General features: G+C 51.3%; 1 protein-coding gene across 7 annotated transcripts in view; it reads left to right on the top strand.

Moving 5' to 3' along the window:
- MYOCD (myocardin) overlaps positions 1-25,403 on the top strand; it is a 73,827-nt gene that overhangs the window by 29,665 nt on the left and 18,759 nt on the right. For 5 of the 7 annotated variants that reach the window (XM_067547742.1, XM_067547741.1, XM_067547739.1 and 2 more), the window contains exons 3-7: positions 2,649-2,704; positions 10,789-10,864; positions 13,184-13,345; positions 20,370-20,545; positions 23,488-23,613. In XM_067547742.1, coding sequence (XP_067403843.1) covers positions 2,649-2,704; positions 10,789-10,864; positions 13,184-13,345; positions 20,370-20,545; positions 23,488-23,613 — 596 coding nt within the window. Of the gene's footprint in view, positions 1-445; positions 490-2,648; positions 2,705-10,788; positions 10,865-13,183; positions 13,346-20,369; positions 20,546-23,487; positions 23,614-25,403 lie in introns of all 7 variants that reach the window. The other 2 variants (XM_067547744.1, XM_067547743.1) reach the window with 1 other exon arrangement.

Raw genomic sequence — 25,403 nt, 5'->3', positions numbered from 1 at the left:
GGCAGATGGTGTGGGTATGTGCACAAATGGGGAAGGGTGTGCAAGGAGTCTTCCTCTAGCAACCCTGCCCAGGGACCAGCCACAATCCCCAAGTCAGGCTCTGCTAGCTGACCCAAAAGGAAGGAGTGGTGTGGAACTAGCCATGAACTGCACCTGGTGGTGGACCAGCTGCTGCTGCAGAGATTCATTCCCAGGATCCCCGGTAGGAATTCTGGCCGGATTCATGCTGCACTCCTGCTACATTGAGGCTCCTCCGCACCCTCCCAAATGCAGGGCTGTGCCTTAAAGGCAAAATCTAGTCCTAAAATTGGTGTTTCAAGTGCAGCAGCTCCATCCATCTCCTCCAAAGCCACCTGCACTTCCAAATCGGTGAACCTCACCACAGAACTACCCTGACGTGTTGTCTGAAGAACCGGTGCTAGCAATGCCTTTATTTGTTTTGCAGACTAATACAAGCTGCAGTATCCACATAATTCCTCCAAAATCTTGGTAAATGACTAAATCCTGCAACACTTTCATTATGAATAGCATGAAATGAAGTCTGGTCAATTCCTGCCCACAGAAACCTCATAACGTTAGGACTTCATAGTGAACCGGGCTATAAAAAGTAATGTCTCTTACACGTCATTTTTTTTCTTGCGCACTCATTTTATTTTGCTTTTGACTAAAACAAAATGTCACCATCGTCATGGCTGCTCACCAAAGCATGGCACAGTAATACGAGCATGTCTGTCTGTCTGTCTGCTCTTGAAATGGTAGAAGCAAGAAATGGTTCCCTGACCCTTTGTACTTAGCTGTGATCCATCCCACTTTTTTACTGGAGCCACTCCCTTCCACCAGCCAAACCATGTGCCACCCAAATTCTCCTTGGCCTCCTTCGCCATCCCCTCTGTGTTTATTTGTTCTGCTCCAGCTCCCTGTTTACTCCCACATTTCTGGGTTTAAACTGACCCCTAGTTTTTTAGCCCTGTGCAAAATGAATTTCTATTCCCTTTTTTTATTCCTCTCATAGTAGGGGTCAAGCAATAAGTTAGCTAAATAAATGGTGCCAAACAAAACAGACACCTCCCCCCCCCCCCGACCTTAGAACGTCCCCTCCCTTCAATGAGGGAACCTAAGGAGACATTTGATTCTTTTTTCTTTTCTTGCCATAGAAGAAATTCCCTGGAGACTCCGAAAGACTGAGTCTTTCCTACAGATTTCAAACACGGCACCAAACCCTGCTCTCATTTACACCCTGCAAATGGGGAATAATGTGACATGGAGCAAACTGAGGCCTGACTTTTGTCCACCACCTTTATTTCTGCACTTTGGAAACCACGATTTTCAGCCAGAAAGATAAATAAGTTATAGCTGAGCTTTCACATAAAGTTCCTGATATTGACATTAGAGGCTTTGAACAGCATTGGAAACAGACTCCTTATACTCAGTCTCTAGGAAGCTGATACTAAGATGATCCTAAAGAACTTATTGTTGAATGATATTATAAAGGACCCAGGAATTATAAAGCATAGAACTCAGAAACGACCCAGATTTTCAACCCCACAAGCTGTACATAATCCCTAGCTGTGGGCCCTAGTGTGTGGAAGGATTGTACAGACCCCTTTCTCTTGGAAACCCTCTCTGGGGCAAACCAAACGTCTGTAGGAAGCATGTTTGAAAGTGGTGGCCAGGGCAGCCTGCTGACTTTGGTTCCTAGGCTGGGTCGTGTGCCCGCATAATGCTACCCAAACCCACAGTTCAGTCGCCCAGCACCTTTCACAGGGGGATGGAGAAGAGGGGCAGAGACCCAGGAAAGCCGCTTGGGGGCAGGAGCTGTAGAGAAGAGGATTGTGTAAACGAACAGAGGCGATTGGTGTGCAGTGAGTGGAGGGACTGGGGAGCAGAGCAGAGAACGAAAGCTTCTGCGGGCAGGTCTACATTAGGAGCGCGTCGGTGCAGCTGCGCCGTGGTAGTGCATCCGGTGAAGACGCTCTATGCCAGAGTGCTCTGCTGGTGGCATAGTTATTCCACCTCCGTGAGAGGCGGCAGCATAGCCCCGATGTGGGCAGCGCTTAGGTCGCTGTCACTTGCATCACTCTGCGGGGGTATCTTTTTCATACCCCAGAATGACATAAGTTAGATCGACTTAAGCAGCAGCGTAGACCTGCCCCGAGTCCTGTGTTCAACACACTCCTGCAGCCCGAGTGCAGAATAACGGGATCCCTTTGTTTTTTCACGGTCCCTGGACTTGGTCTCACAGGCTGAGCCACTTGCCTGCCCACCTGCTGGCAGAGTCCCTGTCTTCTGGGTACTGACCCTTTGCTTTCTCCTCCCCACTCCGTTTGTTCTGAGGTCTCCTGGTGCAGGAGCTCTCCAGAGACGAGGAAGTGTCCCATTTAGTGCTGCGTTGCACAGCCTGCACCATCTCCCTGCCCGCGTGGCTTCTGCTCTCCCTTTGATCTCCGTCCCCTCTGCTCTCCTGCCACGGCCTGGCTGAGAGACTGGGATTTCCCATAGCTTTCCTGAGTTTTTAGTTAGCTCAATAAAGAGATCGGCTGGTTTGTGTTGCTATTTTTATAGCACTCATTAAAATGCTATTGCTGAGTATTCTGGTAGCTGCGGCTCCCTCCGTTGTGCTGATTGTGCCTCTGTGTTTCTTATTGCAGCACTGAAAAGCCCACCTGCATTCCATGAACAAAGGAAGAACCTGCAGAGAGCCAAGGTAACTTTCCGCACGCTTGTGAATGAATGGATTTGTGTCTTATCCTCCACGTCTGTGCAGGCTGCTGGATTCTTAGACAGGGCGTTTGCATAAAAGCAACATTAGAATTGTGGGGCCTAATATCCTGCTTGCACTGAAATTAACAAAGCTTCGTTTACCACAAGTGTCTTCTTTCCTATCTGCACTGTGGCCCTCAGCTGCATATCGTCCGTGCGAAATGACTGCAGACTATGCTGAATGCAGAAGACATCAATGCAGTGGAGAGATCCAAGATGTGGCTCATAGAGATCTTCCAGGGGGGAAGAGAGAGATCCCTGGATCTTCAGCCAAAACACCCAGCAGTCTACCTTTCATTTGCATACATTTGCATAAATTGAATCAGGCCTTGCCTGGACCATTACTGCCATTGATGTACTTACACCAGTGCAACAAATAGTGTAGACAGACAAAATTGCTGTTTGCACCACTGGCATTTACCTCACTTTAACACACTTCACCAGTGCAAGCAGTGATTTTGCCTGCCTCCCGAATGAGCACAGCTACCCTGATGGCTGCAATCAGGGCAATGCCCGATCTCAACAAGCCCAGCTTTCCATTGCGGGAGGGGCCATCAGCCCAGTGGGAGAGGAACTGCCATGTATTCCCCATGCTATAGGGATCATAGAGTCATAGAAGATGAGGCCTGGAAGGGACCTCAGGAGGTATCTAGCCCAATCCCCTGCTCAAAGCTGGACCAACCCCAACTAAATCATCCCAGCCAGGGCTTTGTCAAGCCGCAGCTTAAAAACCTTGAAGGATGGAGATTCTACCCCCTTCCTAGACAACCCATTCCAGTGCTTCATGAGTCAGGATCCCAATTCATGTCTCAGAGCCCCACATCATTGTCAAGTACTGTAAGTCCTAATTCTACCTCCCATATACAGACACACAGACCCCCACAGTGAATTGACCCAATGCCCCCTACAGACACCCAACCCCTAACTGCCAGCTCTTGTGATTTTACTGCCGTCTCACAATACTTGGCATTTTTTAGGAGGTTACAGGAATTTCTCATTTCTGCTTTCAATCTCATGAAGATTTGCCCTTATCCAAAAGGGCCATCGTTTCCCACAGCTGTCAGTGGGACTGTGGCCACAGGCTGCCCTGTCCCTAGACCTTTGGGAGGAGAGCTGGCTGGAAAGAGGAAACATTTTTCATGAGAATTCATGAGAAAGTGAGGGGCAGGAGGCAGGCTGAGGCAGTGAAGAGGATGTGGGGGGTAGAAAGGGAGTATGTGATGGGTACAAGACTGAGGAGTCAAGAAGGGAAATATATCTGGCAAATAAATGTGGGGGCCAGCAGACTATAGTGAAACATGAAGGGAGAGAGGAAAGCGCTGTGTGTTGGATCACGGCGATCCCCAGGGCAGAGGAGAGCTCTGTGGGTGGATTATAGAGACCTGTGCGGTAAATCACAGAGGTCCACAGGGTAACTCAGAGAGATCCGAGGGGTGGAGAAAGATCCATGGGGCAGAGCAGGAAGACTTTGACCCCTGAGGAAGAGGATCAGAATCCTGTGTCCGTACCAGGGCTGACAGTGATCTCCAAGGGCCAGCAGATGAACAACCTTTCTGGCTTCTGATTCAGCCACTGAGCTCATAGGATGGAGCCCTAAATATTTAACAATTGTCCAGAGAGGAAGTGAAATGCTGTTTGTCATCAGCAGCAAGTAGTCCCCCAGGAAGTCATACTTGTCATCGCATAGCAAAACCCGGACTTTGGCTTTGCAGCATGCCCCGGGATCCCTTGGGGTCTTGCAGAGTGTCTCAGGCGGCTAAGTACCTCCCCTGGATGTGCTCCGCTCACATTGGCACCAGATGTCTAGCTGAACTCAGGCACCTCTAACTACTGCTAATGGCAGAGATAAGATAAGTGGCCATTTCCAGAAAAGTCTGGACCTGCATGTGACTCGATCTCTTTTTGGGGAACTATGTCAGCTTTCCTAGCTCGCTACACTACATGTTGGCCAGCCCCAGCTAAGCCTACATTTGGAGCTGGGCGTGACTCGCAGCTCAAGAAGACATACTTGCACTTGCTCCGAACAAGGGAGTGCACTAAAAACAGAATGCAGCCATGGCGGCGTGAGAAGCGGGAGGGGCTATCCACGGCCCTGAGACCACAGGCATGAGCTTGGAGTGGGTAGCTTCGCCCACCACGCTTACCGCTGTGGCTACACTCTATTTTTAGCGTGCTAACGCAATCAGAGACAGTGTGAGTGTGTCTCCTCTAGCTGGGAATCACACCCCAGCTCAAAGTGTAAACATACGCAAAGAGGGTCCCCAGGTTCACATGGCGCTCCTGTTTGCCTGGGGACCTGGTTCAGAAAGCACACAGTCCAAGACAACCGGTTAGAAAAATACCTACAGCCAGGAATAAGATACCCGGCAACGCTGACAGCAGAGAACAAACCTCTGGTATGGCAAGTGCATCGGACTGATTGCACCGCATCAATCCAAGATGAGCTAATCCCAATTTTCTCGTTTGGTCGTCTAGTGTGTTTTTCTTCAGCCTCATTTCTTTCCCCATATCAGATTTATTAAGAGTTTGGTCATGCTGCATACAGAGCAATAGGAGTAGCATGGCTACATCAGGAGGGAAATGTCTTGTTTTCCATGTTGGCTCAGGCTGATTTGTAATGGAACATGGTAATTCATTGAGTTACTCTCTGAGCGATCTAGGTGTACAGGCACTTCATGGGAAGGAGTTAACTTGAAACATTTGGGAGTGTTTTTGTGAACTTACATATTCGAGGTCACTTGCCCCTCGTCTCCTGCAGTAATAAATTACTAACGTAAGAAACAAAACACCCCGATGAAAAATTAGTGTGTTTAGGAAATTTCCAGCAATTTAACGTATCCTTGAAGTGTCATATATTTTACTGTTCAAGTATACATTAATGTTTCTCTCACACCCCTTCAAAGGCTTCCATTGGCTGCTTGCCTGGGGGAAGAGGGAAGGCTTATGAGTGGGATGCCCAAAAATGTCTTTGTTCTCAAAGCATGCGAAAGAGCACCGTGCATGACAAAAATATACGCCTGTTTATAAGGATGACCTTTGTTTAGGGCAGTAACGAGTGAATGTCAGGAGGATTGTTGGGTGCTTTCAGTTAAGTAGCCAATGACATTTTGGTTGCTTAGCTGAATCTTCTCCCAATTCCATACTCTACAAGCTTGGTCTAGAAATCTGATGATAGGTTCTTTTGTGTGTCCCAATATTTTCTGCTTCTGCTCATGTTAGAAACCCCACGATAACAGCATTTCCTGCCTTTGTGCCTCTGAGCCACTTCTCCTACTGCGTAGGGCCAGGAAGGGCTGAGAGGGACCAGAACTACAGTAAGTGTTAAAGTTAATGCACAGTGGACTAGATGATCCAAGGGATTGTTGACAGACCTCTTGGTTAGTGATTCAATTCTCGCTCGCATCAGGAATCTATCTGATGGCAGATGGCAAATCTATCTATTTGGTAGCCTATTATGTTAAATTAATTAATGATGAGAATCCATCACCTCCAGATACATTATTCCTAAGGTCTTTCAGAGAACAAGACGCCACAAAATTATACACACAGTGTATAGTGACACCGTTACGCCACTTAGACACCACAAGGCACCCAGGGAAACATGGATTCCTAGGAATGCTGTACCGGATCGGCTCCGCCGTCCATCCAGTCTGACATGTTATCTCCGCCAGTGGCCAGTTTTAGATGCTTCAGAGGAAGGACGATTATGGAATAACTTACAGAGGGGAAATTTCTTCCTACCCCCAGATAGTTTGTGCTCTGAAACATGACATCATAACAGGAGGGTGGCACAAATCACAGAGCGGGGACGTGGGGAGACAGAATAGCAAATCTAATAGAAGGTGCCTGATTCTTAGCCAGTCAGGAACAGTAAGCGCAATTCACCACCTGTCTCGTTGTGATCAGGTTGCAGCGTGCATTATGGAAGAGGTGAGTTTTGACAAGGGACTTGGTGGTGGTTTTATACATTTTGACTAGGGGATTTCTCCATGTATCACAAGTAGTATGGGAGAAATCATGGGGAGGTAATTTGGTTGGTCACAGCTTTGAAATGTTATGTCATTCTGTGGGTACCACAGTTACATTTCTCCGACGTTAGGTAACTGGGCGTTCTCATTACTCATATAACGCCTCATCTGGTTTGGAATCCGACCAAACTCTTGCAGTCAGCAATATCTGTTGCAGTTCAAGGCAACTGCACCTGCATTACCCCTTGTGGCCCACCAATGGCACCCACCTTTGGGCTCCTGGTTCCTCAGCCATCCCTTCTCCTGGGCAGAGACCCATGGCTCTCTCCCTCCTGACCTACGGTTTTCCAGGCTGCACAGTTCCCTGCCTTCACTGTAAGTTTCCCAGCAAGTCAGATGGCCGAGGTAGGCCAGCTTTGCCTTCCTTTTTCAGAGGCTATAAAAAGTATAATTGCCTCCGTTATAAGTCACCACTTAGCCCTTTCTAAGCAAGCACACTTCTTCCAAAGGTGAAAGTATTAGCGGGAAAACATATTACAAACAATAAAAGAACCGCCACACATTCTAGTAAGCTTACCAGAGATCACCCCCACTCCAGCAAGAGTGCTGGAGGCAGCCCTTCAAACACCAACAAGGGAGTTTTCTGTGGTTATTAGTTCGAAACAGCTGTTAGCCCAGAACAAGCACACCCAGAAACCTGTGCAACTCTCCTTTATACAGCTTGTGCCTTTGAACTTGGATTCTGGGAACAGATAATCAGCAGATGAGGATTCTTTCTGCAGGGCATCACTTCAAAAGGCTGGGTTTTTGCATAACTGAGGTGTGATACTGTTGCGTTCATTTCCCCCTAGAGATTTTCTGGGAAACCCACTTAATTTGGCTTGTCCAAAAAGGTCATTCTTGTCTGGCATATTGTTTCAAATAGTCCTTTGAACCTCTTCATATTGGCCATGTCCCCCCGCTAGAGTCTTTACATCCAATTCCACAATAATACACAAACTTTGCATTTTTAATATAATGGACTTCAAAGCTACTTAAACTTAATTCAGTAACATTTTTCAAGGACAATGCAGGAAATTGCCGTATCTGTCACAATATCTTGTTGCAGGGAGTTCCCCAGGTTAATGATGCATTATGTAAAAACATATTTCCTTTTATTAGTTTTGAATTTACCTTTCAGTTTCACTGGTCTCCCCTTGTTTTTGTATTATGAGACACCATTCATTATACCACTCACTCGCTCATATGATCTCTTTTTATCTCCCCTCTAAACTAAACAGTCCTGTTCTTTTCACTCTCACCTGATAAGAAAGTCTTTTCATACCTCTCCTTCTCACTGCCTGGCTCTGACCCTCTCTCTTTCTGCTAGATATGTTGTTAGATGGAGTGACCAAAACGTAATACACAATTTCAGGAGAGGACCTACCATGTATTTATAGAATGGCACAATTGTAGTTAGTGTTATGCTCCATCCCATTCCTTACGCTTCTTGATATTATGTTTGGGTTTTTTTTGACTGTCTCTGCACACTGAAAAGATATAATTGAGCTGCCCACAGTGACATCCAGATGTTTTCCCTGTGTGCTTACAGTTAATTTAGAACCCAGTGAGGCGTTGGATCAGTGTAAATGCTTCTTTCCAATGTGCATTAAACTGCCTTTGTCAACACTGAATTTCATCTGCATTCTTGCTACCCAGTCACCCAGCGTGCTTAAGTCCCTCTGAAGTTCTTCACTGTCTGCTCTAATCTTAATTGACCTAAATAACATTGTGCCATCTGAAGATTTTTCTACCTCACTGCTCCCCCCTTTTTCCGGGTACTAATAAGTACCTGAAATAACACCATCCTAGCGCAGAACGTTGTGGCATCTCACTGTTTACCTTTTGCCATATTGCAAATTGACTCTTTCTTCCTGTGGATTGATTTTTGCCTTTTAGCCTGTTTCTAATCCTCCCCCAATGGTGGTGAATTTAAGTATATTATGGTCACTTTCACTCGGCAACTCAACTATAGCTACTTCTGGACCCTACCTGCATGTTCCTTCAGAGTCAGCTTAGCGTAGCCTCTCCTTTTGTGTGCTCTATGGCTAACCCTTCTTAGTGCCAGATTTTCAAAGGTGTTGAGCTGTCTAAAGATGCCCGTAAGCCCCAGTAAGAATTTCAAAAGAGCAGAGGTGTCTAACTGCCATTGATGTCAAGGGGAGCTGGGCCCCTAACCTGCTCAGCTGCTGTTGACAGTCCCACCTAGCATCTATCTGCACTTCAGGTACCTAAATATCTTTGAAAATCTGGCCTGACGTGACATTTCACCATCTTCTATGCAGCTAGTCAGACAGATCCATTCTCACTCCTTTTGTAGATGTAGTTTGTACGCTGGTCTCCCTCAGCACTGGGCATTCAAAGCATTTGCTTCATCTGGAGACCGGGAGTATCATCTTACTTGTACATTTGTATCCCTATCATCTGTGGCTTTAATCTCTACAGATCCGACTGTGGTCCTGTCCACACAGAACTGGTATCTCATTAGGTTCCATGGATAGAGCCCTGCAAATCTGCGGCTCTCCGACCACAGACCATGCTTGTGATCGCAGATCTATGTATCCGCGCCAGGCTCTGTCCAGGGAGTCTTTCAGATGGCGTGATTCCCCCAGCTCTCTGACCTAATCCTACCTGTGCAGTTGATAACCAGGTCTTACAATAGCCCATTGGTTATTGTCTTTCCACCATGTTCCGGAAAGACCACTTATATCATAGTCCTCTTGCAATGCTGGGCGTTCTCGCTGATCTGCTTTTGCTTGTGAGTTTCGTACACTGATATCCAGACATCTGTAGTTTGGTAAACTCTGCTGAGTCGTGACATGGCCTTTAACTAATTGTCAGCTAGAACTCTACTGGCTACATCGGAAGGCGGTAACTTGAGTATCGTTTATAGTTCCTACTGTATTAACACGTGTGTAAGTAAGTGTGTATTTAACATACCCGTGTGTTTGCTGTCCCCCTTCTATTTGCCTTTATATCGATAGCTCATTGGGCAGGAGTTGTTTCTTTTCTGTTTGGAATGAATCTGGCATTTTCTGGGCTTTCCAGTAATAACTTGTCTCTGGAGCCAAGATGTTTGTCTACTAAGGGCTGTCCTGAGTGAAGGTCTCACTGCAGATCCATATCTATCTGTATATCTACTTCTAAATGTTGTTATAGCCATGTTGTGCAAGAGAGAGAAGATAGGCAAAGCAGGAGTTGGTCCAGTAAAAGATATGACCTTACCTACCTATTTCTAAGTCATTGATCACCTTGGTATCTCAGGTGAGAACATCTCTCTCACCACCAGTTAATGACGGCCACTTGCAAAGTAGAATTCAGCAGCTGTTTAAAGTGCATCACAACAGTCCATGACGGCTTAGATCAGGAAGTGCAGAATACTTTGGAAACTGCGGGGGGGTTTAGAAAGGCCGAGTGTCATTCCCAGCACTTGACTGGCCAGTATACCGCACTCTTGCAAACAGCATTAGAGGAGCTGTACGGAGGGGTCAGGCTCCTAGTTTTACATCTCATCCTGAAGCTGGCATTTCCAGCAGCATACCGCCCTCTAGCACCACATTGGGGTGTTCATTCAGCACCAGCTCCAAAGGAAACATGCTGTACTGTCTTGGGGGAGTAGATCCAGGCACGCGCTGGTGAGCAGCCCTCACATCCAGTGAGCAGGGCTCCAGCAGATGGTGTCACATAGTGTCCGAACAGCTTGGGCGGCAGCAGTGCTGGGGATCTTGAGGTATAGCTCTCTGAAGGCTTAAAAGGACACACCTTACAAGGACCATCTGCTGAATTGTCAACACTGATTCCAAGAGCATCCCTGCGTCTCACTAGGCATCTCCTGTCCAAGTGTTGGCTAGTACGTGGGTGAGTAGGGACCACTGAACAGCTCACTCAGTGGAGAAAAGCAGTTATTCCTCCTTCCTAAGAAAACACGAAACGTTCCAAGAGCTGAGCAGAAAGAGCCAGCACTGCATAATTTACTGGCTGGAGCTGGTGATCTAATATTCTCTGTCTTTCTGTTCTGCAGACCGAAGATTACCTAAAGCACAAGATCAGAAGCAGGCCTGAGCAATCAGACCTGGTCAATATGCACATTTTACAAGGTAAGGCTGCATGAGCTGTTCCTCACATATTTGTAGATTTCTCCAACCCTTCATCTCTTTGGCGGCCCCAAATCCTCTGTTGCTTTCCTGTTTCTCTGCAGGATGCACTTTTAGGGTTACTTTGCCCCAGACGTTGATGGCAGTCAGACGATGTGCTTGTAGCACACGATATTTCATGCTGTGCCCAATCCAGCCCTCGTCATCCATGGATAGGAAACAGGCATTGACAGACTGGATCAGCCATCTAGCTCTGCTCCCTGTGTCTGACAGTGGCTGGCCCCAGATTCAGCAGAACCTGTAAGAACCCAGAGGTAGATGTGGGATGATCTGGCTCCCAGACCCCAGTAGTCAGAGATTGATTTAAGCTCTGACATAGGACATTTAACATTCCTTCCTAAACCCTTTTAGCTTTAACTCTGATGACTCTGGATTTTCCAGTTATCCATGTCAATGTCCAATTTCCTAATTTCTTGGCCTTGATCAATCCTCTGATGGCGAGTTCCACAGACAAATTCATTTTGTGTGGAACAAGTATTTCCTTTGATCAGTTTTGCAATTAGTCTCTGGTGTCCTCCGAGCACATTCCCCAAGTCTTGGGGGCTGGGCCGATTTCTTAAACTGCTTCCTGTTTCACCACAGCTAGTGTCCCACCAGGGCAGGCAAGACTGCTCTGCAGACAATCGATCCGGACTTGAATCTTCAATGAGCCTCCAACTGACCCTGAAAGGTTGGAGGGGAGCCCTCGCTGCTCTGGTTGGAAACAGCACTCCTGACTCTCCCGGCAAAGCAGGGAGTGCTGGAGATCTCCCACAGAGCCCTAGCATGTCACACACACACACACGGAGCAGTCAGGGCAGCTAGGGTCTAGGACCAAGGCTGGGCCAGTTCGGCCAGCGCTGCGAGCTGTCCCGTCAGGTCTGTAACAGCCCGCTCCTGAGACTCCGCGGCTTGTGCTTTCCACAGCCGAATTTCTTCCAAGAGTAGTTCTATTCGCAACCATGAGGATGTGCGATGGGTCCTTCAGGTCCAGAGATGTCTCCTGACCTTACTGACCACGACAGGTTGGTCACACTTTATATCAAGGGTCCATTTCTAAATGGTTTGTAAAGGTTTCATAGCTATGAGCATGCTGCAGGCATTAGCAGTCTGTGTTTAGGGATGATTTGAAGGTATTAGCGTCGTGGTGATAAGCAATCTATGGACTCGGTAACAATCTATAGGAACAGTGGATTAGCCATTTATTAAAACCACCAGTAATCATTTACCAGCCCTTTATAAACCATTTATAACCGGAGCCTTGGTATAAAGTATAACCAGTAAATTCTGCCTTTTTTCCGTTAGCCTTCCAGAGCCTCTTCAGCTCTGGGAGAGGACTCAGAGAGTCGTTGTTTAATAGCGTTTCAGGCCAGAAGGGACCATGGGATCATCCAGTCTGACCTCCTGAATAGCACAGGTCCTTCCACTTCTCCCAGATACTCCTCCATTGAGCCCAGCAACTTGGTTTGACTAACGCATAATTTGTGCCATCCAGAACGGCCTGCAGTCTGGCTTTGAAGACTGCAAGAGATGGAGAATCCCTTGGGAGTTGGTTCCTGTGGTTACTCACCTTCCCTGGTAACATTTGGGCCATGTTTCTAGTCTGAATTTGTCTGGGTAGAACTTCCGCCATTTGTGGCTGTTTCACCTCTCTCCTCTAGAATCAGGGCCCTTTAGTACCCAGTGTTTCCCCCCCCAAAGGGACTTCTCCACTGTAATCAAGTGACTTTCGTTCTTCTTTTGTGAGCTCTGTAGATCTCTCCCTGCACAGTACGATTCTCTCCAGCCTTGAATCGTTGTTATGGTTCTTTCTACATGCGCTCGAATTTTTCCACATCCAAGGAGCTGGAGTCTGCTCCCATTAGCTGGCAGAACCAGCCCAGCTTGGGGACAGGAGCTGGAGTCCGTTCTGCTGCTGCATGACCCATGCAATCGTTAACCAAGTTTCGTTGCAGACTATGGATCAGAGCAGGAATCTAGGGACAAAAAATCTTCTATTGAGAAATGCTGCCCTGGGAAGCATTGAGAAACGATGAGGAGACCCACAATCCGTCCCACACACAGTCCTAGTGTCTAGGAATTAGTCTAAACACCAGCTGTCTGGGCTCAGCGAACGGGAAGTGATCTCTCTCCATTTAGTGCTCTAAACTGAAATGTGTTTGGTTTTGCCTTTGATCCCGGAAGGTTACCATGAAGGGGAATCTCATTATCACTGACCAGTCTGTATCTAGAGCACAGATTAATCAGGACCTGGAACTGATGCTTTCAATTTTGGCTTTTTAGACTCACCCGCAGAGGGGTCCGTTCAGGCTACTCAGATGAAGCTGAAAAGAGCCCGGCTTGCAGATGATCTCAATGAAAAAATTGCTCTCAGGCCAGGCCCTTTGGAGCTGGTGGAGAAGAATATTATTCCTGTTGACTCAGCTGTGAAAGAGGCGATAAAAGGTAGTAGTTCATGTGAGACGCACGTGTCTTGTATTGCGCGCGTGTGTTACCAGCACAGCTTGATGAGGCTATCGATACATATGGTGCAGTGCTTAGACAGGAGTCCTGCCGGAAGTTACCGATGTAAATATAAAAGAGCCATAGCAGTACCTTAGATAGCCCATGTTATTTTCACTGCGAGCAGCCCCAGGCAGCAGCTCCTGCATTCTCCTCAGCAGGTCTAAGATGAGAAAGGAAGCTGTCATTTCCTCCCAGCAACGTCTCACGTTATGTTGTCTTGGTAACAGGCTAACATTTCCAGTCACCCCTCCATGCAGTCAGCATCCTCTCCACATAAGTTACGCAGCGCAGCCCAAGCCCTGCCCTGTGGCTAAGGGCCAAGAAGGCACAGCTTCCACCAGCCTGGGCTGGAAAGCTTCAGCGTGCCCAAGCTCTTCCTACCACCCCTTCATCTCACTTGCCCCAAGCAGAGTGCAGTTCCCTTCTTTGCGCAGCCAGGGGACAGCCAGGGTAAGGACTCAGTCCGGGAGCAGGGCGCACACCTCCCTCCCTCCCCCCCGGTGCAGTAGTGCACAGCTAGCGAGAGGCCTGGTTGGTTTTGTGCCTCTGCCGGAAGTGCCAGGCAGAGGGTCAGGAGGGCCGGGAGAATGACCATGCCTGGTGACGGGGCTGTGGTGCTGTAGTGCGAGGCCCTGGTGCCCCTGGCCTGGCCCTGGTGTGCGGAGGTAGGGAATGGACGGCTCACTCCCGCCGGCTAAGCCGCCATGCTGATTGGCCAGGCTGATCAAGCCCACCCAGAGGCCCAGCCCTTTCTGGGTGAAATGCAGGGGGCTGCTTCGGACAGCCAGCTTCCCTTGTCCCCCAGAGTTCTCCCCGCCTCAGAGCACTGGCGCTGCAGCAATGCACCCAGTCTGGCAGTAGGTATGTGGGGCTGCGGAACAGCCGCGGGGGCCCGGTGCTGCCAGTGGGGGTGGGGGTACAGACACCGGATTGCTGCGGGACAGGAAACGCAGGATGCAGTGCTCAAGTAGCTACAGGGTCAGCACCGCTTCTACCCTGCAGCCTGGCAGCTGCGGGAGGGAGGGAAGGAGCCTGGCCCAGCCATGCTCTTTGTTAGTCTTTCTGCAGTGGGGCTGATGTTATCCCAGACACCCAAATGAAGAGGCACATTAATCCTGCCAGAACCACGCCCAATACAGGAAGTAGCCAAAAGAGAGAAACGAGAGACCCAGCAGATCCCAGCGGTAAGAGGCCAAGGCTCGTGTGTACACAAGCCAGGCCCATTCGTGGAGGGTCTGAGCCAGCTGTACTAGGCATTAGCCGTCTTTCATTGACTTGAATGTGGCCCGTGTAGCCCGAATTCCTTGCTCAGTTGCCCTCCCGTCCCTAAGTGTCATGGGATTATTCGCACGGGCTGCGTTCAGTGCCCGGTTCGGGCTCGGGTGAGCTGGCGGCGGTGGCAGGGGCTCTGCTCACCAGGAGCTCAGGGCCTTTCGAAGGATACAGAAGTGGGGTGAGCAGCAGGAAACACTTTGCCTCGTGGGTCACCTCAGAACCCACCATGCAGACCCTGAGCTATTCCCGGGCTCCAGTGTCACACCCTGATTTTTCATACTTGTTGCTTTTCAAACAGCAGCCTTCAAAGCTGAAATGCGCCAGGCCTGGTGCCTGCCGGAAAGGGGGATTTTTTTAAGGGGAGTTTAAGCAAAATCTCTTCAGCCATTTTTAAATGCTGGACGAGTGAAAAAAAAAGAGACCTTCCCTGCTTTATAAAAATCTCCAGAGCCATGGCTTCAAACACAGCTCTGCCAGAAAGCGCCGAGGTTTGGTGGCTGGAAGGTGGCTGGGGGCAGAGTGCCCAAGGAGTGCTAGGCGCACCTGCCAAAGACAGCCTGCTCATGGCCAGTGTATTGGGAGGTGCATGCTAACCCATCCTGGGGAGCACGGACTCCTGGGTAACCCGGCACCATGGGGGAGGGTGACAGAATCCAGCCCTTGAGGATGCAGGCAACATGGATGGCAGGCGGTGTGGGAAAGGACACTTTTGAAAACCTGGTGGAGAGGCGGCTTTCGGACACTGCTTGGCTCCCAATTCCTCCCTCCCCCACTAATCAGCACTAGTGTAGAATGACCTCCGGCCGTCAAGGTGACCGACAACGGCTTTGTGCCCTTGGCTGTGATGCACCAGGACGGCCTGGAAGGTTTTTTTCTTCCCCAGCATGTTCTGCTTGTGGAATGTCTGGGATGTCAAGGCGTTTTCTATCGCAGATAGGAGAATGAGGGCCTGACTCTTCTCAGTAGCTGCAGCGTACAGCAGGAGTAAGTGGCGTTAGCGGAGTGCTCAGCTGAGGTGAGGTCAGAATCAGACACCTGGCGTGGGTTCTCTCTGAGCTCACAATAAACTGGGCAGGTGTGTCGGAATCTTTAACAAAGAGAGCCTTTCTCCTCAGTACTTGTTAGGGGTTTGAATTAAATAGGGCTTAACAACCAAACGTTTTAAACTACCTGACTAAAAATGTCTGCCCGTTTAACAGCTTGGCAGTCATTCTCTTGTGAGGCCCTGCAATTATGAGAGTAAAAACATGAACAAGTACAATGTGTCCTTAAAAATCAGTTTAACCTAGTCCGGGCCCACAAACACCGAAATGCTTGAGTTACGATCCTGTGGTTATTGCATGACATCACTACAGTACAGAGGTAGGTTGGTTGGCTGCCATTCCTGTGCTTTGCCACATCTCAGCATCTTTGAATTTCTAGTAAGAATTACCTGGATGGTGTATTTCCTGGGTTTATAACACTTTGTTTTAGGCTAATTACAACGTCCTGGTAATGCGGTTTTTGCCCTAAATTAGTAATATGTTCGCTCAGCCTTAACTCCAGCTGATCACACATTGTGTCTGGAAATTAATACCTTGTATTTGAGAAATCATCCATGGCCACATAATTCAAGACTGTGGCCTCTAGCCAGCCTCAGCTCCCGCCAGCAGAAATGCAGGCTGAGGGCCCGCCTGATGCAGCATGTCTTACTGCAGCAGGCGCAGAGGGGTGGAAGGTGCCCGCAATCCCTACTCCAAGGAGGCTTGGAGCTAGCTGGTGCAGCTTGGACAGTGGATGGCACTGCCCTGGGAAAGGTAGCCAAGGTGCCCCGGAATGCACTGCTTCAGCATCTCTCCTATGCAGCTTCACCCAACAGGCAGGGGAGCCCCCACCACAAGTTTGAAGTGTCCTCCCCCGGCAGAAAAACCAGAAGGTTTGCTTGCCCTAGGTGTGAATCCCACTTGGGCACAGCGACCAGTGGGTGAATCTACCCTTCGGTGGCTGTTCATACACCAGGGGGCAGAGACAAGGGCACATCCTTAAACAAACCCTCTGGGGTTCTTGCACGCTGAGCTCTGAACTGTGCAGCCGGAGTGTCACCCACAGTCAGGGTTTGCATTTAGATGTATATCGCAAAATGCCTTAAGTCAAAGGAGCAGCACAGTGTGTTTGCCAGGTCCATGATTCCCCTTGGGGCCTGCACCCCCGGGCTAGGACGCGGCAGAGAGGAGCGTGCTATTTTGAAACTTCGAGTCTTTTGTTTTTGCAATACCAGAAAAATGACGGGGTTTAAAATCATCTTACTGTAACCTTGGAATTTTAAATGTTTATGCAGTGGAAAGTACAGTTGACATATTCATCTAATCACCTCCAATAGGGAGAGAGAAACGTGCTGAAGCCGGGCTAGATCCCTAATGTCCCGGCAACAGGAGGCTGCTTGTGCCCACATAGCTGAGGGGTGAGCTAAGAGCCTTTTTTTACCAGGTCCTTGTCATCACTCTATCCAATACACCCGCGAGGACAATACCCAGTGCACTGAAACAGCCCCAGGCAAACACCAGCCTTGCCTGAGATTACAGCAGAGACATGGGATCAGGAAACAACATGGATAGCTGCAGATTGCTGTGAGCGCAGGAGATAAGCCCCACATTCCCCTCTCCCCGCTCCATACAACCCCTCGGTATCAAGAAGTGAAGCAAGAGGCAGCACATTCCAGTCATGCTCTGGAGTGCCACCGTGTCCCTGACTAAGGTCCCTTCGGCCCACTTGTTTGGTGCGTGTTTCCTCTTGAAGGGGATTTAAATGCCTCCTGAATGCCAGCCCGGCTGTGCTCTGTGGCTAAGGAACTCGGCGAGGGTGTGGTAATTTGATAGGGTTCCTTGAAAGTTCAAGACAGCAGCAAGACGGAAGCTGGATAATTTGCCATCTGCCATGCTCCGTCACAAAGACAGCAATTGTCCCAGCATCTCTCGGCTTCATAGGAAGCACCCAGTATTTGTAGCTCCTGAGGCAACGGTTTGGCATATTTTGGTGCAACGCTTCTCTGTGCCCTGGCCGGCACACCCTCCCTACACCTCCCATGCTATTTTAAGAACAAAAGGTGCCGTCAGCTTCCACAGGGTCCCGCCAAGAAAGCTCCCTTTTCCTGGCCTTCCCAGAACCGGCAGCTTGTTTCATCAGGCCTGGAACAACCGTTTTGTGCTGCGTGGCTCCTGATTTCGGTGTCTGGCTGTTACTGACTCCAGCAGCTTCCCAGGCCCATCAGTTCTTAAGGTTTTATTGTGCTGGAGAAATCCTTGAACCAATGGCCTGCACTGACAGAGCAGACGCCCAAAAGCCAGGTGTGTGCAGACAGGCTGCCCGGAGCAATGCAGGATGGTAGATCCTGGCAGAAGGGTGGGCAGACAGCACTCTGCCCTTTTGAAGAGCGCGAGCACAGCCTGATGGCAGCCTTGGGAGGGGAGCACGCCCATTGCTGGGGGGGAACAGCAGCAGCTGCAGTAGGTGGAGCCAGGGCAGTGGCCTGCAGGCAAGAGGATGGGATGGAGGGAGTAGCCCATCAAGACAAGGCTACCCTCATATCCCTCACCGGGGCTGCCCCGGGGCTGAGGTAGGAGCTGGGGTTTGTTCCAACGGCTGGAGTTCTTGTGCACCCTGTAGTCCCTGGCAGCCCGTCCGAACCACGCGTGTGTCTCTCCCGATACATGAGTATTAGTGGGACTGCAGTCCATCGAGCCCTGTGCTCGGAGCACTGCAGCTCCCGGCACAGAGAGCCGCTCCCAGAGCCCTAGGTGGGCGCACGTCCATAGCACTGCGCCACGCTCTGCATGGGGGCCTGTAACCAGCAGCGCTCCCACTAGGTGCCCAGGGCAGATGAACACAGACGCCACGAGCTCCCCTGTGCCCCGCCGGGGACAGCAGGGCTGTGACTTCGCCAGCTGTCCCGCACCCGTGGTGGGGTCTCTCGGCTGCTTTCTCCCTGTGGAGAACATGCACCGGTGCAGAGAGTGGGCGATAAGGCCTGTCTGGTCAGACAGGAGGCAGAGGTCAGAGCACGCCAGGGCGTGTCGGTGAGAAGCTGCACGTTGCTGTGCGGGGAGCACAGACAGGTGGAAGCTCTTCCCCGGCTGTCACCTTGTTATCTGAGTGCAACGCTGCACGATAAGATTGGACAGCCTATCTCTGCAGCAGTCCTGGTCCTTCTGTTACCCACCCTCCTGCCTACAGCCTTCCCAGGGGCTGCGCCATAGGCTTCCTTTTTCAGCACTCTGCTTATCAGCACAACCCAGGGGTCAAGAGCTCTTGTCCAGCTGACTGCGGGGCACTGCCCTGAGAATGAAGAGCAGGGGCTGCACCAGGCTTTGCTGGGATTCAGGAAGCGCACTTAGTAATTTGGAGCATTTATTCCAACCCTTTGTGTTTTGGAGGGGGGCGGGGGGGTGACAGGCCTGGAGACTGAAGACCTTTGTTTATCCACAGCTAGGTCCAGGATGGACGGTCGGATTCTCACCTAGCCCCACCAATGTGCCTCAACCCCTGCAGGAACCATCGCTCAGGGGGATTCAGTCCTTGCCGTCTCTGTGGAGGCTCCAGGCAGGCTCAGTGTGTCCATGGGTTTTGTGATATGGACATTTGTCCAGTGGGAGGAGGACAGAGACCCCCCAAACTCATTTCACACAGGCCGCCAGCCCCTCTAATGGGAACAATTTCACACACCACTGGACTGGATTCAAGCCAATCACTTAGCCGAGAAACGCTCCCCCTTCTAGAGCTACTGCCCGAGTCAGCCAGCCCCGGTGTTCTTCGGAGATGAACAACACACGCATAGTCTGCAGTGAAGCACCTTAATCCGTATTCAGGCACAGAACCACAGGGCCTGATTTGCAGAGCAGCTGAGCCCCCCGCAGCTCCCATGTACTACACTGGGTGCAGTAGGGGGCCCTTCCTTACACTAGTTCCCAGGCTGGGAGAATGCCTTCTCCAATTGCCTAGCTAAGCTCCTAGGATCTGCCACGTTCCCCTGCCACTTCCTCAGTCAAAGACCCTGAATCACACCAGCATCCCACTCACTGAGCGGAGCAGAGAGTCACTGTGCTTCCTTTCTCCACCAGAGAGCCACTCACTGGTGTGCTGCCTCCATGACAGCCCCAGTCAAGCCAAGTAGCGGGCAGGAGCCTGGGTCGCCTTATTGTTGCACATCCATGTTGGGAGGACAAATCTTAGGGTTCAAGGTTTGCAATGCCCTGAGTTTCCGGGTCCTGAGCCCCACAGCCCGCTCTGGAGCACATGGGATACAAATGGGAAACAGACACACAAATACGAAACAAAATCCGTTCAAAGGATGATACCCTCAATAAGCCAAAATCATAACCACGGATTTCAGTGGGGCAGGTTTTTCACAATCTCTCTCTACAGCCCTCTGTGACCCTGTCCCTCTTCATACATGAACTCACCACTCCTGCTGCAGGAGCAGTCTCCTCTGGAGCTCCTGTTATCTGAGCAGCTTGCCTGGAGCTCAGATCTCAGCCGCGGCTCTGTGAGCCCCTGATATGATATGATTTTCCGGCAGTTGGTCTTGGGCACCCAATGAGATGCCCTGGTTTGAAAACCATGTTCTCCCCTTCTGAAAAGCCGATCAGGAGAACATTTGTCTGAAAGCTGCTGCTTGCGCATCACTGACCCATTACCTTTGTTTTCGCTTGTTCAGGTGCCCAGGGGAACTTCTCTAAATCCTCTGATGCTTTTGCCTTTGAAGAAGACAGCAGCAATGATGGCCTGTCCCCGGAGCAGGCCAGGAGGGAGGACTCCCAGGGCTCCACACAATCACCAGCAAGCACCAAAAACTCAGAGGCGATTTCCTCTGCCCCATCAGGGACAACTCAGGTAAAAAAAAGCAAGTGTTCTGTGGCCAGACCTGGGGAGCCAGCGTGGGGCAGCCTGTCCCCTCTGCCCAGTGGGGGCATTAGGTCGCCCACCTAACTCTGACGCCAGGGATACAGTGCGCCCCATGGAGGGCACTCGTCCCCTTGGGCAGGCGATGCCCAGCACTCGGGAACTTCCTTCGGGATCACTGTAGGACCTGCGCTGCGGAGCCTCCCCAGAGCTGCTCGCCGGGATGAATGCTTCCTCTTCTCTCTCCCACGCACGCGCCCTAGAGCAACCTTAACCTGAGGATTTTAAACACGGGGTCTCAGCACGCACAGTGCCAGCTCCTCCCGCCCGTCCGCGTGGCCCTGGGGAGGCGTGTGATAGCGAGGGAGTGGGCTGATCCTGCCTCAACTCCCCGCAGGAGAGCATCACTGCTCCGCCAGTCCCCCAGACACCAGCGGGGAGCAAGGGAAGCAGAACCTGGCCTTGGGCAGCTAGCATTATACCCTCCGCTCTTGAGTGGAAGGGGCAGAGCTCTCAGACTGGCACAGGCTGCTTAAAAGAAAGCAGAGGTGAGGCACGCCCGACTCAGCCTGGCTGTGCAGCCGGCTCCCCTGGCGTCTCCATGGACCTAACTGTTTCTTTGCATTACGTCCGGGCTGGAAGGGACGGAAGGAGCAGCTAGCTGGATGCCACATGCTGTGAAAAGGCTCGCTCACTTCCAGCCCGCCCTGGTCCGAGCGAGAACAGGGGGCTGATGGGCAGAGCGGCCATGTGGGCCCGGAGGGAAGAACAGAGGCCAGACGCTTGTGCAGGGTGTGATCGCAGTCCTAAGAGTGAAGCCCTGCCGGCTTTTCTGTATCCGGCAGCGCCTGTCTTTCTTCCTGTTCGGAGTTACTGTCTGTATCACCGGAGTGCCTAGATTCCCTCCTGGGTTCGGTAGCTTTAAGCACGTTGGCAGCTTTTCCCCTTGGACCCCATGGACAGGAGAGAGATGGAGGCTGAAAGGCCCTGAGACGGCACATCAGGGTGAGACTTTCCAGACCCTAGGAGGAGTAGGGGGCATGGGGAGTGGGTACGAGCAGGCAGCGGAGCGGGGCTGTAGGGCTCTTCTCCAGACAGCTCAGCTGGAGAGCTAGGCTTTGTCATTAATTAAAGTGGCATCAGTGTGGGAGGCCACTGCTGGAACTAGCAGGCTGTCAGTCAGCCGCTCCCCAGCGGGACGTCCCCCGGGTCTTGGTGCCTCTCAGTAGCTACAGGCAGAGATAGTGGCTGTGCACGCGGCTTTGGGGGAGACCTTTCCTTCCCCAGCATCAACCCTGGCATTTCACAGTCCATTAGACCTTTGAATGTAATAAACTACCTGGAAACTGGGGGCTGCAGGCCACTCCGGGAGCCACAGGGAGCGCTGCTGCCTGGGAAGGCGGGTGAGCCAGCACTGTGAGGGTGCGGCTGTGGGGATGAAGCTGCCGGCCCAGCCTCCATGGGGAAAGGGAAGCCGTTCCCCAGATCCATGAGCCTTGCCCAGCGTCCCCAGGAACATGCTGTGATGGGGACATCATGGATCCTGAAAAAACAAACCTGTGCTTTCTCTTTAAATCCACTTGTGACGCATGGGCTTGTTCAAAAGCCCTGGGCAGGACCCGCTGTGGGCACACAGGCTGCAGGCGGGCAGCGCAGGGGGATATCAGCCTCTGGTAGTCCCAGCGAGCACTGGGGTGTTCTGCAAAAGATCCTGAGCAATTGTTAACGTGCCAGTGACGGATTCTTGGCGAGGCAACGCCTCTCCATTCCGAAGTCTTTGTTACACAGCGTACTTGGCATCAGATACCTCAATTTTCCAAGCACTTATGGCAGGTAGCCAAGCGATTGTCCGTTTGGTTTGTCTAATTGTATCGGCCTGATAAAATGCTATGGGTGTCAGACACACATAAACCAAGGCAGGGCAACGGGAAGGTTTGCTCTGACTTGCCCCGAGAAATCACTGTATGCCAAACAAGCTTCTCGGAGAAGATTGATCTAATCGGACATGCGAGCTGCCCGTGTGCGATACTCCACCAGGGCGATGAATGCAGGGCTCCCCGTGGGAGCAAGATTTTATCCTGGGTCTTAGCTTGTTTCCTCTGTTTGACAGAGGAATCTTTGCAAACTGGGTTTTGGTGGCTTGGGTGGTGTAAATAGCCCAGAGGAGCAGAATCCGTCGGTTCTCAGGGCGCTGGAGCGTTTCACTGTCGGTGGCATGACGCCAGCTGCTGCCCATGTACAGACAAGCCCTGGCGCGGGCAGAGCAGGCCACCACAAGTGTGAGCGGAGGCTGCGTGTGGGTGGTGAATGGGGTTAGACACCAAGCAGGGGACGTCTCAGGCCTCATCCATGCTCCCCCTTACTCACAAGAGCCCAGGATAGAAAGGGTGGAGCAAGGGCAGAGAACGGGAGTGCCTGAGGAGACACGGCCCTCAGACCTCACTCCCGATGTGAGGAGCGAAAGCTAGGGGACCAGTGACAGCGGTGTAGCTGCGGTGGCCCGTGTAGAGGAAGGGGCCAGCCACCCCGAGTAGGACCCGTTGGAAATGCTTGGTACCTACGCAGGGCAGCTAGCCCCTCCCGTCGTGCCTACCCTTCTGTCTCTAGCCAGCTAGTGTGAGTATGTCTACCTGAAATTATGTCGCCAGCTTGGCGGGCAGAGGTGCCCTTAGACGTGCAGCTCTCCACGCCTGCTTCTGCCGGCTCCAATGGCTGAGGAGCCATCGCCGCAGCCCTCACATGCTCTGCCCTCACCAGCCAGGGCATGTTCAGGAGGATCCACATCAACACCGTGCCAATCAGCTCATGCCCACTTCAGGTGCTGGCTCCATGACCAGAGAGGGAAACGTTGCCCGCACGTGACAAGGCGTCTGAACGCTGCTTCCTGTATCCCTGGGCATTAGGTGCTGATGGTGACTGACTCTTCATTTCAGGATCATTCCCACCGCTCTGAAAACAACATGGCTGACCTGACAGCCGTGCAAAGCAGCCAGTGCGAAAGCCCAAAGCAGGTGAACGGCCAGCAAAGCCCAGCCCTCCCGGTGCCCGCGGTGGTGAAGGTAACGTCCGACTGTCGCCTGGCCGCCAGCTGTGCTTTGCTGATTAAAGTTTAGCTACGTTTTCTCAGTGCACTATAGCCGCCAGTGTCGATCCACAGGAACAAAACCCTACCCCAAGGCGGCGTAGCACATACGTGGGTCTTCAGAAAGTGACGCTGGCCACGGGAAGAGGGGATTTTGATACTGATGCACATTTCACACAATAGTGGAATATCACAGTCATGGCAGACAGACAGACAGATAGACAGACTGACAGATAGACAGACAGACAGATAGCTATCTAGCCTCTCCGCCAAAGTTATCGCTTACGCCTCCCCTCTTCTCACTCTCTGGTGCTTGCTATCGCTATAATTAGGAGCGGCTTCTCCCCTCTCGTCACGTGGGCTGGGTCCTGGGTTCTTTTCTGGCACCTGGTGTCTCCACCCAAGGTGACTCCTCATTGGGCCGTGCAAAGGAATGACATTCCCAAAATAACAGGATAACAAACTCCCAGCTCCTCCCCCGTGCTCCCCGCCGGCTCCCTCCCGGCACCGTCTCAGGCAGATGCTTTGCTGAAGCTGAGTCTCGAGGCGGAGCGCTGCAGCGCTGTGGCACTGGCTGGCTTAAATAAACGTCCCCTGACTTTATTCTTCACCCCTGCCTACTTCTACCAGGCTCGCTGGCTCCTTTCCTTGGGATCCTCCTGGGGTCTCAGCTGGCTTTCAGAAGCCAGGCCAGATCTCTCTGCTGGATGTTGTCACGGCAGGGCTGGAGCAGCCAGATCTCACAGCAGAGCCAGAACGCCCTGTGGGGGGAGGGGCAGCTCATCAAGGACACCCCGAGCTCAGCCGTCTCTCCCCAGCTTCCAAACCAAAACCGAACGTCAGCTGTTTCTCTGAGTCAGGCTGTGCCCTGCGGGGGGCTGTGCAGCCCCCATTTGGCACTGGTCCAGCCAGCTGCTTGTCCAGATTGCCCCATGCAGAAGTCTTGACTCCAGCAGGATTCCTTCTGTCCCCACGCCAGCTTGATGCATGCTGGGAAATGGGGTCAGAAAGCTCCGGTTCCCATTATAGTTGCAGTCCTCTGGGTAGGGCCCCGGGCGTATGCCTACACGGTACCCGAAGCCCAGGTCAGTGGGATCGGACTTGTGGACTCGGTGTTTCCTAGCAGTTATCACAGTCAGCAGCAGCCAAGCGACAGGATTACACCGAGGAGTTCAGTGCAGGGGATGCCTTGCACAGTGCGTAGTGAGTGCGTTAGTTCTCAGCACCCGCCGTGCACTGACCTGGGCTACTCCATGTGAATGAGTGAGATGAGTAAAAGGACTGGCCTCAGATGAGGATTTTAGTTGCTTTAGCGAGAACAGCTTTTGGTGACTCACTGAGCGGGATTCGTGCAATGTAGTTGCAGCCATGTCAGTCCCGAGATATCAGATCAGATCTGAAGACGAGCTCTGTGTAGCCCAAAAGCTTGTCTCTTCCACCAACAGAAGTTGGTCCAATAAAAGATATTGCCTCACCCATCTTGTCTCTCGGAGCAGGATTTAGTCCTCGTGGACAAACAGCTGTGAGAAGAGAGGACGCCATTAAGTCATATTACCTCCTCTGACACTCTCAGATCTATTCTACTGTCTCGCATGGGCAGATCTCCCAATGCAACATGATTAGTGGACACCCACCGGGCAGGCCATGAATGGAAAGGAAGCAGAGTATCAGAGTCACAATCTGCCATGCTGACCTGAGAGCAAAACTTTAACAAGAGCAATGCAACATAATCAAAGTTAACCAGATCCTTGGGGCATGTGTTATCTC

This window comes from Emydura macquarii, unplaced genomic scaffold (assembly GCF_026122565.2).
Source record: "Emydura macquarii macquarii isolate MOO-44397 ecotype Brisbane River unplaced genomic scaffold, CSIRO-AGI_Emac_v2 contig_1230, whole genome shotgun sequence".
Lineage (NCBI taxonomy): Eukaryota > Metazoa > Chordata > Testudines > Chelidae > Emydura > Emydura macquarii.
The sequence above is the reverse complement of the archived record's forward strand: the minus strand, read 5'-3'. Positions and strand labels throughout refer to the sequence as shown.